We start from the raw sequence: 16,705 nt of genomic DNA, 5'->3' as shown, positions 1-16,705 counted from the left end.
AGAGCCTGTTCTCTGCAACAAGGGAAGCCACTGCAATGAGAAGCCCACACACCACAACGAAGAGTAGCCCCCACTTGCTGCAACTAGAGAAAGCCCGCGTGCAGCAATGAAGACCCAATGCAGCCAAAAATAAATAAATAAATGTATTTTTTTTAAAAAAGAATGGAGCTGGAGGAATCACATGCCCTCAGTTCAGACTATACTACAAAGCTACACTCATCAAAACAGCATGGTACTGGCACAAAAGCACACACATAGATCAATGGAACAGGATAGAGAGCCCAGAAATAAACCCATGCACTTATGGTCAATTAATCTATGACAAAGGAGGCAAGAATATACAGTGGAGAAAAGACAGTCTCTTCAATAAGTGGCACTGGGGAAAGTAGACAGCTACCTGTTAAAGAATGAAATTAGAACATTCTCTAACACCATACACAAAAATAAACTCAAAATGGATTAAAGACATAAATATAAGACCAGATACTATAAAACTCCTAGAGGAAAACATAGGCAGGACACTCTTTGACATAAATCACAGCAATATATTTTTGGATCCGTCTCCTAGAGTAATGGAAACAAAAACAAAAATTAAAAAATGGGACCTAATTAAACTCAAAAGCTTTTGCACAGCAAACAAAACCATAAACAAAATGAAAAGACAACCTGTGGAATGGGAGAAAATACCTGCAAACAATGTGACTGACAAGGGCTTAATTTCCAAAATATACAAATAGCTCATACACCTCAATATCAAAAATACAAACAACCCAATAAAAAAAATGGGCAGAAGACCTAAATAGACATTTCTCCAAAGAAGACAAAGAGATGGCCAACAGGCACATGAAAAGATACTCAATATCACTAATTATTAGAGAAATTCAAGTCAAAACTACAATGAGGTATCATCACGCACTGGTCAGAATGGCCATCATCAGAAAGTCTACAAATAATAAATGCTGAAGAGGGTGTGGAGAAAAGGGAACCCTCCTACACTGTTGGTGGGAATGTAAATTGGTACAGCTACTATGGAGAACAGTATGGAAGTTCCTTAAAAAATTAAAAACAGAGTTGCCATATGCTCCGGCAATCCCACTCCTGGGCATATATCTGGACAAAAGTCTAATTCGAAAAGATACATGCACCCCAATGTTCATAGCTGCACTATTCACAACAGCAAAGACATGGAAGCAACCTAAATGTCCATCAACAGATGACTGGATAAAAAAAGATGTGGTGTGTATATTTATATATATATATATACACACATATACATACAATGGAATATTATTTGCCCATAAAAAAGAATGAAATAATGCCATTTGCAGCAACATGGATGGACCTAGAGATTATCATATTAAGTGAAGTAAGTCAGATAGAGAAAGAAAAATATATTACTTATATGTGGAATCTAAAAAAGTGATACAGGACTTCCCAGGCGGTACAGTGGTTAACACTCCGTGTTTCCACTGAAGGGGGCACGAGTTCAATCCCTGGTTGAGCAATTAAGATCCCACATGCTGTGTGGAGAGGCCAAAAAGTAAATAAATAATAAATAAATAAGTAAATGTTCACAAAACAGAAATAGACTTAGAGACATAGAAAGCAAACTTATGGTTACCAAAGGGGAAAGGAGGGGAGGAATAAATTTGGAATTTGGGATTAACAGATACACACTACTGTATATAAAATAGGTAAACAACAAGGACCTACTGCATAGCACAGGGAACTATATTCAATGTCTTGTGATAACCTATAATGGAAAAGAATCTGAAAAAGAATATATATACATGCATGTATAACTGATTCACTTTGCTGTACACTGAAACATTGTGAATCAACTGTACTTCAGTTAAAAAAATAAAAATTTTTTAAAAAAGGAAAGAAGGTAGTTGCCTCTGGAGACCAGAAACAGGTTGAGTGGGAAGGAGAAGTATTACTGCGATTTAAACATCATCTTTTAAAATATAGATAAAATATAGATAGCAGTATCTGCCTCTGAGGGTTGTGGTTAAGTAGAAAATAGTGCACATAAAGAACTCTGAACAATGCCTGACACGTAAGTCTTACCCAATGAGCATAAGCTACAGATACATCCAGCAAAGGAGACTAGCAGGAGCCCAGGAGAGAGGCAGAAGAGAGGCTCTGAATCACAGACTGGTCCAAAGATGCTCAGTCTGATTTAAAACATACATATACGCCCCATTAGCCAGGAATCATGGCAGAGACTTGGACAGAGAATGACCCCAGAAAAATGTATTCCTAGAAAATTGTCCTAGCAGCAAAGCTGCTTTCTGAAAATGCATAAATCCAAGTTTAAGGATCATGATGTAGGAAGGGGCAACAGAAACTTAGAAAACAATGTTTCAAGAACAAAAGAGTGCCCACAGGAGATGTCACTTCACATGTAATAGAATAGCTAAGATTAAAAACACTGAAGAAAGAAACTAGAGTACCAACTGCTGGCAAGGAGCACTGAACTCTCATATATTGCCAGTGGGAGTATGCAGCCACTTGGTGAAACTCTTTGGCAGTTTCTTATACACCTACCCTAAGGTGCAGTAATTCCACTCCTAGGTGCCAGGAAAATGACAACAATATCACAAAAAGACTCACACACGAATGTTCATAGCATCCTTATTCATAACAGCCAAACCCTGGAAATAACCTAAATGTCCATCAACAGAAGAATGGATCGTCACACCATGATACATTCATACAATGGAACAATACTGAGTAATAAAAAGGAACAAACTATTGAGACACAACACCATGGAGAATCTTAACCACTATGCTGAGGGAAAGACACCCGAGAGTACGGTCATTCAATATGATTCCATTTATATGAGGTTCCAGAAGAAGCAAAACTAGTCTACGATGATAAAAATCAGAACTATGCTTGCATTGGGGGGGCAGGGGCGGGGAGGGAGTGACTGAAAGGGGCATCTCTGAGGTGATGGAAATGTTGGTTTTAATGTCAGGCAGACTACTTTTTTTACTGAACTATAGTTGATTTACAATATTAATTTCAGCATAGTGATTCAATATTTTTATAGATTATATTCCATTTAAAGTTATTATAAAATAATGGCTGTATTTCCCTGTGCTGTACAATATATCCTTGTAGCTTATGTATTTCCTACATAGTAGTTTGTACCTCTTAGTCCCCTACTCCCCCACCCTGCAACCACTAGTTTGTTCTCTATATCTGTGAGTAGGTTTCTGTTTTGTTATATTTATTCATCTATTTTATTTTTTAGATACCACATATAAGTGATAACACACAGTATTTGTCTTTCTCCGTCTGACTTATTTCACTAAGCGTAATTCCCTTTTTAGGTCCATCCACGTTGCTACAAATGGCAGAATTTCATTCTTTTCTATGGCTGAGTAATATTCCATTGTGTGTATGTATGTACGTGTATCTCCTTTCTTCATTCATCTGTTGATGGACACTTAGGTTGCTTCCATACCTTGGCTATTGTAAATAATGCTTCTATGAACACTGGGGTCCATGTATTTTTTCCAATTTGTGCTTTCATTTCCTTCAGATATATACTCAGGGGTGGAATTGCTGGATCATATGGCAGGGAAATATTTTATTCATGTGGTGGATACATGAGTATATCCATTTGTTAAAACTCAAATTGAAGATTTTATTTTATTTTAAAGACTTTTTTTTGATATGGACCTTTTTTTTTTAAATTTTTGGCTGTGTTGGGTTTTTCTTGCTGCGCGCGGGCTTTCTCTAGTTGCGGCAGGCGGGGGCTACTCTTCGTTGCAGTGCACAGGCTTCTCATTGTGGTGGCTTCTCTTGTTCTGGAGCATGGGCTCTAGGCATGCGGGCTTCAGTAGCTGTGGCCCGCAGGCTCAGTAGTTGTGGCTTGCAGGCCCTAGAGCGCAGGCTCAGTAGTTGGGGCGCACGGGCTTAGTTGCACCGCGGCATGTGGGATCTTCCTGGACCAGGGCTCGAACCCGTGTCCCCTGCATTGGCAGGCGGATTCTTAACCACTGCGCCACCAGGGAAGTCCTGATGTGGACCATTTTTAAAGTCTTTATTGAATTTGTTACAATATTGCTTCTGTTTTATGTTTTGGGGTGGTTTTTTGTTTGGGTTTTTTTTTTTTTTTGGCCCCAAGGCATGTGGGATCTTAGCTCCCTGACCAGGGATCAAACCCGCACCCCTGCACTGGAAGGCGAAGTCTTAACCACTGGACCGCCAGGAAAGTCCCTCAAATTGAAGATTTTAAATGTGTGCATTTTATCATATGTAAATTTTACCTCACTTTTTTAAAAAAAAGGCTAAGAAAGAATGAAAGCACGGACAACCTTGACACACACCGCTAAAAGAGTGAAGGAGAGAAGCAGGTCATTTCCTTGCCACTGGGGGAATGAAAGCCCAATTTGAATGGAATGAGGAGAAAATGGAGCATGAAGCAGAGAGAGCTGGTACAGACAGGTTTTTTAAGGAATACCAGAAAAAAAGAGTAGAACCCGGTGACTCGGTAGAACAAAAAACTACTCACCTGTGAACTAAAATCCAAAAACTAGGCACCATGCTAGGCATAGGACTCCAATTTCCAAACCAGATGAAATTAAGAAAAAAAACCCCACTTCTAAAAATAGGGAAATTTGGCAGGAGAGACTATAAGGAAAATGAAGAATTCTCAACCCTGTTTTGTTTCAGACACCAATGGGACACTCAGGTTCCAGGGGAGTGATTTTTCGTTGCTATCCCCCAACAGCATTATCTTGCATTTGCACAGGATTCAATTTCCAATCAGATTTTATACTCATGCTCTCGCTTATCCTAACAACACCCCTATAGGATACTATGACTCCATTTAAAAAGAGGAGAGGAAAATCATGGTTCAGAGCAGTAAGTGGCTTGCCCAAGGTCACATAGCTAGTCACATAAACCCTCACCTTCTGATTCCAATCAAAAGATTTTTCCGTCATGCTACACCTGCTTCTCTTGGCAAGATCATAGTTTCTCTTTAGTCCAGCCTAGCACACATTTTTTTTTAATCTGTGTCCCTCTAGAAGTCATCACTATTTTCAATGCAGCAAAAACCTGCAGAAACTGGGTCACTTTCAGTTACAGCTCACAGAATTTTAAAAAAAGGCGGGGAGGGAGGGAGTTACGGATATCCAATTCTAGAATACCTTTAATTGGTCATATCTTAAACTAGGAACCTGAGCCCCACAAGGACAAGATGCTGCAGTGAATTTATGGAGCTTTAAGCATTGCAGCCTAGGGAGCCAACTCTGCAAGTCATTCTCAGAACCAACTAACGTATTTTATCACTAACATGGCCAGCACAGTGCAAATGTGAGCAAGCAGGCAACCCCACAACTGGGCACTTCACACACCTGAGCACAATGCCTCCCCTGGCATTTCGCTTATTCTTATTCCCAAACACAAGAGCTAAATATTTTCATTTATGTGCTCAGTCTTTAAAGGTTGAATCAACTCTTCTGCAGAATTCTATTTTTTAAGTAGTTTCATAAGAGCAGTTATCATATGTTTGGTAGGTTTGCAGAAAGGAATAACAATTCCAAAACAATACAAATCCTTCATGTGCTATGTTCCTGTGTAACGAAATTTGTATATGAAGGATTAAATCATCTAAATCATTATCTACAAGTCTAAAGATGAACTAGTTTGTAGGACAGAAAACAGGGCATTACTAACATAGATTTCATTTTATATTTTTTTTGAACCTTGCTTGAGAGTATAAAATTAAATTGAGCCCTGTCTCCAAAGCCAGAGGTAATTAAGTCAGGAGGCTCAGCAGCTGGTGGCGTTGCTGCCCGATAGATGAAGAAGCCTCTAAGGCACTGCCTGGGACAGCTGGCCTCTTACCTGGATGCATCTGCTCCGTGCTGCTCCGCAGTTTGCTGTAGCCATGGCTCAAGGGCACCCTCTGGTAATGAGGCGGGGAAGAAGGAGGGGAGGCGAGGGGTGACATCGTGGGAGACTGCGTTTCCTGCTTCAAAGAACCAGAGCAGAGTTCAGAGACGATCACTCAAGGAGCCCGGCGCTCTGAGCTGCAGTTATGAAGTATAACACAACTCTACTGCCAGTAAGCCGGCTGCTTTAATAAATGGAGGAGATGTTTTCTCAGAAACGCAGCTTGGTTAAAAAGCAGTGTCTGAGGATTCAAAAGTCTCCCAGAGAACAGTCTCGCCAGAGCTCAGTTACCTAAATTACTAAAACAAGCCTGAAACACTTGCAGTTACTCCAATAATATTTTCCTTGGGGAAACGAAAGACACTGATCACATGAAATAACATTCATACTCCCCAATTTTGATCTCTTCGTGAATAGATTCAATTTTCATTCATTAAAAAAGGCTCCTATTTCCTGGATTTACACTTATCAAGTCTTCCAACAATGTGGATATTTTTTTAATATTTTAAATGGTTAATGCTAAATATTCTGGGAGCTGGCTAGCCAAAGTAAAATGCCAGCTTTGTTTTTTATACTGAGAAATTGCAAAACAATTCATTATGGGTAAACCACTCCAACTAGCCTATCCCTGAACACTAGGATGGAGCCTTAATAAACTACAATTCAAATCTCAACTCGAATGTGAACTTTATGTAGGACCCCAGGCAAGACAAGCAACCTTCTTACTCGGCTACTGGGCTTCCTCCTTTTTTTTTTTTTTTTTTAATGCTACCAATAGACTGGTAACTTTGGAATACCCAAGTAATAAGGAAACAGTACTTTTCATCAATATAGAGAATATACAGGTGCTCTTAGTCAAAAATAATAATAACAATGCAATCTGAGATACTAATCAAGTACTCTTTTTCAAGTAAAAAAAAAGAATATTTGCTTTGAATTGTAAGCTCACACCCACAGACTGGGTGGGCCTAGCATAAACCCAGACTGAAGTGAAAGGATGTGTCCTCAATCATGCAGCCAGGGGATGGGCCTGGAAAGTTCCCAGGGAATCCAACCATCCTGGGATAGTGGACCCTCATTCCTCTCCAAATGCTGGTGGGAAAACATGCCAAAGAGTATTGGCTGAAGATTCTGATACAGGCATACTTCATTTTATTGCGCTTCACAGATATTACTTTTTTTTTTTTTTTAACAAATTGAAGGTTTGTGGTAACGTTGCATCAAGCAAGTCTATCAGCACCATTTTTCCAATAGCATTTGCTCACTTCACATCTCTGTGTCACATTTTGGTAATTCTTACAATATTTCAAACTTTTTCATTACTATTGTATTTTGATGGTAATCTGTGATCAGTGATCCTTGACGCTACTACTACTTGCTAAAATGACAGCAGTTTTTAGCAATAAAGTATTTTTTTAATTAAGGTATATACACTGGGGTTTTTTTTAGCCATAATGCTCTTGTACACTTAGTAGACTACAGTATAGTGTAAATGTAACTTCCGTATGCACTGGGAAACCAAAAAGTCGTGTGACTCGCTTTATTGTGGCGGTCTGGAACCGAACCCGCACTACCTCCAAGGTATGCGCTTGTACACCTTTTTATCTAAATCCCTAAAAAAAATAAAACAAAATCAATCAATCAATCAATCAATCCCTGAAGAACTAGTTTAAAACGTATGAGAATTATGAAAGCAACAGAACATGCTACACCTACCTTAAATATGAAACTTCTGCAACAATACCTCAAATATCCAGCATTATCAGGGTGAGCCATATACATTAGTTTTCCGACTTAATCCTTTAATTGTCTTGCATTTGAAAAAATTTTGATTGGTCTTCCTAAACATAACAGATTTCTCTTCCTTATAGAAGATACTATAATTGAATATAATTTGACTTTTCTGCATAATTCAGTACCTTATCTTCATTGGAAGTATGAGATGTACCTTGATGCCCTGAGGGTTCACTAATGTGTAAGTCTATTTTACCTCTTCTTGATAGGCTCACTCATCTGGAATTTACACTTTGGTCTCTACCAGTCACTATCTGACTATTGCAAGTAGTGGTCTAATTTTAAAAGCCCGTCCACCCTATTCTTGTTCCGGCTACACATGTAATGGCAGCATTTCCCAACATGGCACTCCAAACATGCTCCCCAAGAAGGGATTCCCTGGTGAAAGAAGTTTAGTAGTGCCGATCTCCAGGTCTCTTTATTGCAGGACTTCTCGGGGCCTTTGCTGTGCTAATGTGCACTGTGAACATCTAAGACTGAGTATTTAGCCTTTCCCCCAAGAATAGGCCATGAAGCAGCATTCTCCAAACATATTTAACCAGAGAAACCTTTCTCCAGGTTTTTTTGGAAGAAAGGACTTATTAAAAACTCCTAGAAGTTACATTTCGAAGAACCCATTTGGAAATGGTGATTAGAGACATCAAGTAAGTGTGTTAAATCAGTAGCCTTACTTGAGACACAATTCTACATTAAAGTAAGCTCTAAATGGCCCATAGGTGGCTCATGGTAATTTCTATGCATCAGCCTCTTCTTCTTGCTACAAGGAAACTTTACTGGCTCACTTCCAAGTCTATAATTGTAACCCAGATGGTGCAATTCACTGGAAGCTTGACAGCAGCTAAGAGGCACTACTCTGTGAGGATTCATGGTCAAAAGCAAACAGACATGCCTGATCAGACTATTTACCTGTTTATCCTCATCATCCATTCTTTTGAAGGTATTTTTTTCTGTGATTAAATATGGAATCTGAACTTTAGTTCCATGCAGCTCAGCCATGTTCCCAAACCGGATCTCAGCATCAGTTTTTGACATCATAAAGCGAGGCAGCGGCAGTTCTTTAGGAGCAGAATCAGAGAAGCTCAAGTGAGACTTTATTTGAAAACTGCAAAAAAGGGAACTCAATGGCCAAAAGATGAGTCACTTCTGAGGAAAAATTCCAGAACACTAAATATAGATTAAATTTGATTTCAACACAACGAGGACTCCTATAATAATGTCATAATAGAAAAATGCTACAGTTTAACACTGTATCCTGGCTCAACATTTTTAAATGCTGTTGAATCAGCGCAGGACAAATTCAGGTTTTGGACAGATCTCCCACTTCAGCCTTCAGTTCGGCACCAAGAAAAAGGATGTGACATCGTAGAAATCAGTATCAAGTGACAAACAGTAGCAGGCAGAACTTATATAGTGCTTATTATATGCCAGACACTGTATTAAGATCTGCAAATATTAACTCATTTAATCCTCACAACTCACTACAGTAAGATGATCATTAGCCTCCTTTTACAGATGTGGAAACAGACCAGAAGGAGCTAAGAAGACACAGCTCATCTGTGGCAGAGCTGGCCCTTCACCAGCCACTGCTGCTGACCTACAGAAAGGCCCCTCATTCCCAGGACAAACTTACTGCATACAACACTTTCTCACCTTATGTCATCGCTTAAAGAATTTTCACACTCAATCTCCAGTTGTCTTTTCATAATGGAATAAGGAAAATGGTATAAAGTTAGAGCAATCAGTCCAACGTTCAGTCAGATTCTACTGTCAAAACCATTAGCTACACTCTATGCCACAAAGAGCTGAAACCCAACTGTCTGGTATACTTACTTAGCTTTCAAATTTCTAACAAAACTATTCTGAAAACAGAAATGATACCTTGGCACACTTCGAGTTCTCAGCACAGCAAATCACACACAACACAGCACAAAGAATGCCAAAAATGGGTATAATATTCTGGATTAGGCATAATGATTTGCATCTGGATCCATTGTTCGGGATAATACTCATCAGTGTGCCTCTGCCTTCCCTTAGCTCCCTCTTCCAAAAACACAGCTGCACTTCCAATGATTGAAGCTGTGCTAAAGCCAGAAAACCTCTTAGCAACAGCAAGCAGTATCCCAGCTCCCCAGGCAAAGAAGGCCCCTGGTTCTCTAATATCCACATCATGTTTATTTTTAGTTGCTATGTCCACATTTGATTTAAAGAAGTAGGCAATATGACAAATCCCTGCGTGATCAATCAGCCAAGGGCCCAAGAGACATAAATAGAATAACCAATCTGGAAAATTAAACCAAGACTTTCCTCTAAAGACAGGATGGCCACCATTTTTAATGTTTTACTCTTCCCTAACCATGGCAGCTCTCCAACACTCAAGGCAGGAATGGACTTCAAAAGAAAAAAGGCAAGAAAAAAGAAAGTCTAGATTCTTAGTAAATCAAATATCAGCTAATCCTATGGTTCTCTTCTCAGAAAGGTATTTGTTTCAGCTCAGTCTGCAAAAAGGATCTAAAAAAAATGGAACAAGATCACATAAAATAACTTGCACTCTAATCTGCCCATGAGAAGATGATGCTACTTCCAAGCCCTATTTGAGGGAGAAAAGAAGTAAATGCCTGGCATTTGTAAGCTCCCTGACCAGCGTTTCACTGGTGTTCAACAGATAACTCTGGGAACAATGGAACACAAACCCGGCTGATGAATATCAACTATTACACTAGAGCCCCCAGCTGTCCTTTAAGACACCGTCACGTCACACATTCTCCTTCCCTGGCTATGGCATTTCTCCAGAATTGTTCACCTGGGAAAGAACCTCCCTCTCCCCAGATAGCAAAAGACAAAATACAGCTGAATTTCTCTCCGTACCTTCTTTGTTTACAAGGTTTTAAACAACTCTCACTTAACAGAATTGTAACCATATATAATGATATCCCTATCATTGAAAAGTTTAATGAAGGTGCTATTTTTCTTAAGCTGCTGCAAGCTTTTTTTTTTTTAATGCTGCAAGCTTTTAAAAAGTGAAAAGTAAAACTCTAGTTTGTTGATGTTCAGTCTGAATGTTGTTTCCTAGTCATGTGTACACCAAATTTAATAGTGCAACTTTATTAGAAAATTAATCAATAAAGTACCTGCTATCCAGTGATTTATGTCAAGTAATCACAGGAGAAGATTTATTTGTAGTAGTTGTTTAGAATCTTTTCTCCCAAACTGAATTAACACCAGGAAACACATCAAGAGTTCAAATGAAATACTGATAGGGGCCAAGGACACAATGAGCACAGCAATCATTTGTTTCATAATGGTATCTTACGTTGTATTCTTTGAACACATAAATGCTTTGTATATTAAATAGAAATGACTATTTTTCCCTTCCACAAAGAAAACTATGCCTCTCCTTTTTTAAACATGTGACCCTCTAAGTGAAAAAATCCTTTGTTTTCCCATGTTTGATGGAGTCATGAATATAAGACATACTTCAATCTCCTCAATCCATGAGAAGAAACATAAGCAGCATAAATGCAGTAACAAATGGCAAATTACAAAGTGGCAGCTGCTGTGCAGTGTCCTCCAACGCTGTCCAATGGAAATATAATGTCAGCCACATATATCACTGTAAATTGTGTAGTAGCTACATTACCAAAAAAAAATGTTAAGTGAAGAAGCCAGTGACAAAAATACAAATACTGCATCGTTTCACTTACATGAGGGATCAATCGTCAAACTCACAGAAACAGAAAGTACAATGGTGGGTGCCATGGGCCGGGGGTGAAGGGGAGTGGGGAGTTGTTTAATGGGGGCGGAGTTTCCATTTTGCAAGGTGGGGAGATTGGTCACACAACAACGTGAATATACTAAACACTACTGAACTGTACACTTAAAAATGGTGAAGATGGTAAATTTTATGTTCTATATATTTTGCCACAATTAAAATTTTTTAACGTTAAAAAAAGCACAAAAGATACAGGTGAAATTAATTTAGTATATTTTAACCCAATGTTATAGATTACAGCATGTGATCAAGATAAAAATTAATATAATCGTTTACACTCTTTTTTCAGACTAATGCTTCAAACCCCCATGTGTACTTACCTGTACCACAGACCTCAATTCAGATACACCACATTTCAGGCACCCAGGCGCCGCAGTAGTGTGGCTACTGGCTACCCTACTGGAACAGCACAGTTTGGCTGATGGTTGCTATGAAGGAATATGGACCATTATGGCCAGAAATCTGGATTTGACTAAGAAATACTATAATGTTAAACGTTAACAACTAACTGATTTCTTCTTAAATTACGTAAGGAGTATTTTGTATGGAGGGATGATTCATATAAAGCTTAAGTGTACCACTTGAAGACTTTTAACAAATGTATATATAAGCTCATAGCAAACACCCAAATTAAGATACATTTCCATCATGTAGAATTTGCCTTCATATCCCTTTCTAGTTAATCCCCTCACCTTGTCCCATTTAGCAACCTATTCTAATTTCTAAATCCACAGATTACCTTTGCCATTATAGAACTTCACATAATAGAATCGTATAATATTAATCTTTGTGACCAGCTTCTCTGACCAAAACTTTGTCTGTGATAATCATCCAATGCACCACATAATCATCCAAAGACATAGTTCATTCTTTTTCATTGCTATGGAATAATCCATTTTTTATGAATATATTGAAATGTTTTAAATCCAGTCTCCTGTGATGAACATTTGGGTTGTTTCCAGTTTGGAGCCATTAGGAATATAGTTGCTGTGAACATTCTTATAAATGGTTTTTGACAGACATTAATTCATTTATCTTGGGGATATACCTATGGACCACATTCAACCTGCTGCCTATTATTATGTACAAAATAAGCTACAAGGATGTATTGTACAAGAGGGAATATAGCCAATGTTTTGTAATAACTATAAATGGAGTATAACCTTAAAAAATTGTGAATCACTGTACCGTATACCTGTAACTTATATAATATTGTACATCAAGGTATACTTCAGTTTTAAAAAATAGCATTACCATTAAAAAAAGAATGGGTTTTACGTTTTTGAATGTTTGGAAAACACCAAAAGAAAAATATTTCAGGATGTGAAAATTATGAAATACAAATTTCAATGTCCATAAATAGTTTCACTGGAACACAGCCACACTCTTTTGTTTACATATTGTCCACTTCTGCTTTCACAGTTCTGGGGCAGAGTTGGATATTTGCAACAAAGGCCATATGGCTCACAAAGCCTAAAATATCCACTACCTAGCCCTTTACAGGAAAAGTTTGCTGACCCCTGTCTTACACAATACAGTGGTTCAAGTAAAATGTACTCTTACTAAAACAATACATTTGCATTTAATGGAAAAATATTTTACATTACTTGAGTTTTTAATTTAAATTAATTATTAATTTAATTAAAAATTCAATTCCTCACTCACACTACACACATTTTTAATGCTCAATAGCCAGCCACAGGTGGCTAGTGACTACCATATGAGACAGCACAGCTTAGATGCTTGACCAAAAAACACTACAAGGCAGCTACTACTGGTACACCCCTTCTCCAGGTGAGCCATTTAAGCTCAAAGAGATTAAGAAACTTGCTTGAGGGTACACAAATAAAGAGTGATGGAGCAGGGATTCAAAATCAGGTAGTCTACTGCTAGGGCCTACACTCTTAGCCACTAGGCTACACTGTCATCCTGAAAATTAAAATAGTCTTTGTATTGCAGGTTTGAACATTCAGGCTGAAACTGTGGCGTTTCACAGGGGGAAATGGTCTAGAGAAAATCTACTGGAATTATCCACATCTTACAGGTGAGGAACTAAGCCCAAGAAGGGGAGGGTGGGTCTTGTCTTACTCATGCAGCAAAATGGCGGCAGAGCTACAGCCTTAACAACACTCCTGGCCTCCTGGGGCTCCCTTCTCTTCCCACTACTCTTCGTCGCCTATTCATTTATACCAGTTACTTATAGGTTAACAAAAATTAATGACAACGATGTTCAGTAATTCCAAAGTGAAGCCGAACCCACACATTTTCCTTAAGTTACTTTGGAAAAACATCAGGTTGGTCTTACTAACCCAAACCTGGGTTGATCAAAGCCTTATAATCGCCTACTTGCACTATCCACCTGTTAATTTGGAAAAACTTGTTGCTAATTTGGAAATGGGAAGCTAGATAGCTAGATGAGCAGGTGAAGGCTGGTGTGGGAAGGCTGATCTTATAATTTTTTGGAGGGGTGATGGTGAGTAAGTTACAATTATCCATTATCAATTTCATAAAAGAGCATTTAACAAAAGGAAACCAAACAAACCATCTTAAAATAGAACACATTTCCTTTTATAAATAACTCACTCCTTTGTCCTAATTCTTTCTCCTTTCCCTATAGACTGTGCCAGACTACCACCAGGTCAGGAATGAGGAACACAGCCCTAGAAGCCACATGAATCACATTATTGCACTACTGGGGTTCAGAGACTCCCCTTTAAAGGGGCTGTGGAAAAAAATCAAGGGGTCTGTCATGTTGGATAAGAAAGTAAATTACATCTTTATTCTCCCTACCCTAACCATAAGTTAGCATTTCTTTCAATTATGAATGTAAGCAATGAACTGCTGTAATATCGTTAGCAGTGCTTGCAACTTTGTCACCCGCCGAAATCAGATATTTTTATATCACATTACAGTTGCTGTGGACATCCTGAAGTACTGTTTATGTTCATCACTACTCTGAAAGTATGCTAGTTATTTGGATCACAGATCTTTTATTTAATACATTAATAAAGAAGCATGTATATTGCTATATGACAACTTTTTTAAATATCTCAGTTTTAATTTCAAAATACAGTTGACCCTTGAACAACGCAGCTTTGAACGCTGTGAGTCCACTTATACGCGGATATTTTTCAAGAGTAAATACTACAGAACTACACGGTCTGCGGTTGGCTGGGTCCATGGATGTGGAAGAACCGCGGATATGGAGGGCCGACTATAAATTACACATGGATTAACCCTCCAGTTGTTCAAGGGTCAGTTTTAATTGCTTTCCTTTATTATCCCACATCGTTGTACGCATTTAAAATATTACTCCAAAACAGAGACACAGATGTAGAGAAAAAAAATGTATGGCTACCAAGGGGGGAAGGGGGGGGTACGAATTGGTGGATTGGGATTGACATAGATACAGTACTATGCATAAAATAGAGAACTAATGAGAACCTGCTGTATAGCACAGGGAACTCAGTGCTCTGTGGTGACCTAAATGGGAAGGAAATCCAAAAATGAGGGGATATATGTATAAATATACCTGATTCACTTTGCTGTACAGCAGAACTAACATAACATTGTAAAGCAACTATACTCCAATAAGATTTAAAAAAAAAAAACAAAAACATTATCCCAAGAAGGGGTCCACAAGCTTCACACTGCCAAAGGGGCCCATAGCACCAAAAAGCTTCAAAACCCTACTCTTGACCCTACTACACCTTCCCTCAGTCCTCACATCCACTCTTGGCCTGTCTTCGGAAAGGAGGAAGGTACAGGAGCTCCCAGGGCAAATGTTCGCACGTGGTTTCCTCTGCAGGAATTCTCTGCTGGCCCTGAACTTCACACCCACCGTCCGCCCTTCTAAGTCAGCTTTCACCAAACGTGTCGCCCCAGCTTCCACTAGGGTGAGGCCAGAGAGAAGCCTGGGGCCAGCGCTCTCAGGGCCCTGGAAAGGCAGTGTCAGCACCTGCAGGGCCCAGGGAGCGAGCGCCCCCTACAGTTATACGCCCTGGGCGCCTCTTGCCTACCCCCAGTTCAGGCCCTGATGTGACCAAATCTGTACTCAGAGCTTAAGCAAAGCTCCTGAAAATACTCCACCCAGCTGTCTTTAGAAGTCACCCTCAACCCTGGCTCCACAGAAGAATCACCTGGGGAGCTCTGAAAACCCCCCGCGCTCAGGCCACACCCCAGACTAATTTAATGATAATTTCTGCAGGTGGCCCCAGGTACTTGTATTTTTTATTTTGCATTTAAAGTTACCCAGATGATTCTCAAGTGCAGACGAGGGTGGGAACCAAAGCCTGAGAAAGATGACTTCTGTAGGCATCCCTCAGGAGGTCCAGGTGAACCTGAATTCCAAATGTTTGAGTTTAAAGAGTGGCAGCTGATTAAGACTCGCTCCCCATGCATAGGCATTTATGTCTTCATTCATTCATTCATTCAGTCAGTCAGTCATTCATTCAACAAACATGCTCTGAGTACCCACAAGGCCCCTCAGTGCAGGGATTACCAGATGCTCCTCCTTTCCCCTTGGACTTGCAGACTGCTGAGGAAGACAGACAAAAAACTTGTCAAACCTGTAAAGGAGTATTTACAAACTCTGATAAAAGTGCTAGGAAGGAGCAGGCGGTGAGAGAGAATAAAGTAGGGAGGGGACTGCCACATTATCTAGCATTATCTAACAGGCCCATCCAAGGATTACCTAATTCCCTAGGGATGTGTGCTTTTTAAGTTACCATTTACTCTTGATTAGGCATTTTACAATTCTGAAAGGGTAGATATTAACTTGTAGAAAACTGTTAGCTAACAAATACTTCTTGTCTGACAGCAATGCAAATGAATTTTATCTTAGAAAAGAGTATAATAACCCAGTTACAGTTTTATTGTGCTGTAGGGCATTAATCAATTTTATATGTAATTTAGCAATCTTATTCCAGCATTCTTTCTTTCCATGACTATAAATACCTCTGACGTTCTTGAACCAGCTTTACTACATGCTGGTTCCTTTGTTAATGAATTAATTTGACAGGACATACTTTAGATAGGATGGTGGGGAAAGCCTCGGAATCCTGAAGAATAAGGAGGAGGAGCCGGCATGGGAAGGAGAGGGGGAAGAACAGACCGCTAGCAACCCAACACCTTGACATAACATATGGTCTTTCCTACAGCAGGAAAAGAGGTGGCCCAGAAATGGCTAGAAAGCCAGTAAGGCTGGGGGACAGACTGCAAGCAAGAAG

At 39.3% G+C, this 16,705-nt stretch overlaps 1 protein-coding gene across 11 annotated transcripts in view; it reads right to left on the bottom strand.

Moving 5' to 3' along the window:
• The window catches only part of REPS2 (RALBP1 associated Eps domain containing 2), a 226,399-nt gene that overhangs the window by 140,800 nt on the left and 68,894 nt on the right, over positions 1–16,705 (bottom strand). For 7 of the 11 annotated variants that reach the window (XM_082375642.1, XM_082375650.1, XM_082375646.1 and 4 more), the window contains exons 3-4: positions 8,615–8,763; positions 5,867–5,993 (exon numbers count right to left, since the gene is read on the bottom strand). In XM_082375642.1, the coding sequence (XP_082231768.1) occupies positions 5,867–5,993; positions 8,615–8,763 (276 nt within the window). The remainder of the gene's footprint in view (positions 1–5,866; positions 5,994–8,614; positions 8,764–16,705) is intronic. The other 4 variants (XM_082375645.1, XM_082375648.1, XM_082375652.1 and 1 more) reach the window with 1 other exon arrangement.

Source organism: Balaenoptera borealis (assembly GCF_965194805.1).
Source record: "Balaenoptera borealis genome assembly, chromosome: X".
Taxonomy (NCBI): Eukaryota; Metazoa; Chordata; class Mammalia; order Artiodactyla; family Balaenopteridae; genus Balaenoptera; species Balaenoptera borealis.
The sequence above is the reverse complement of the archived record's forward strand: the minus strand, read 5'-3'. Positions and strand labels throughout refer to the sequence as shown.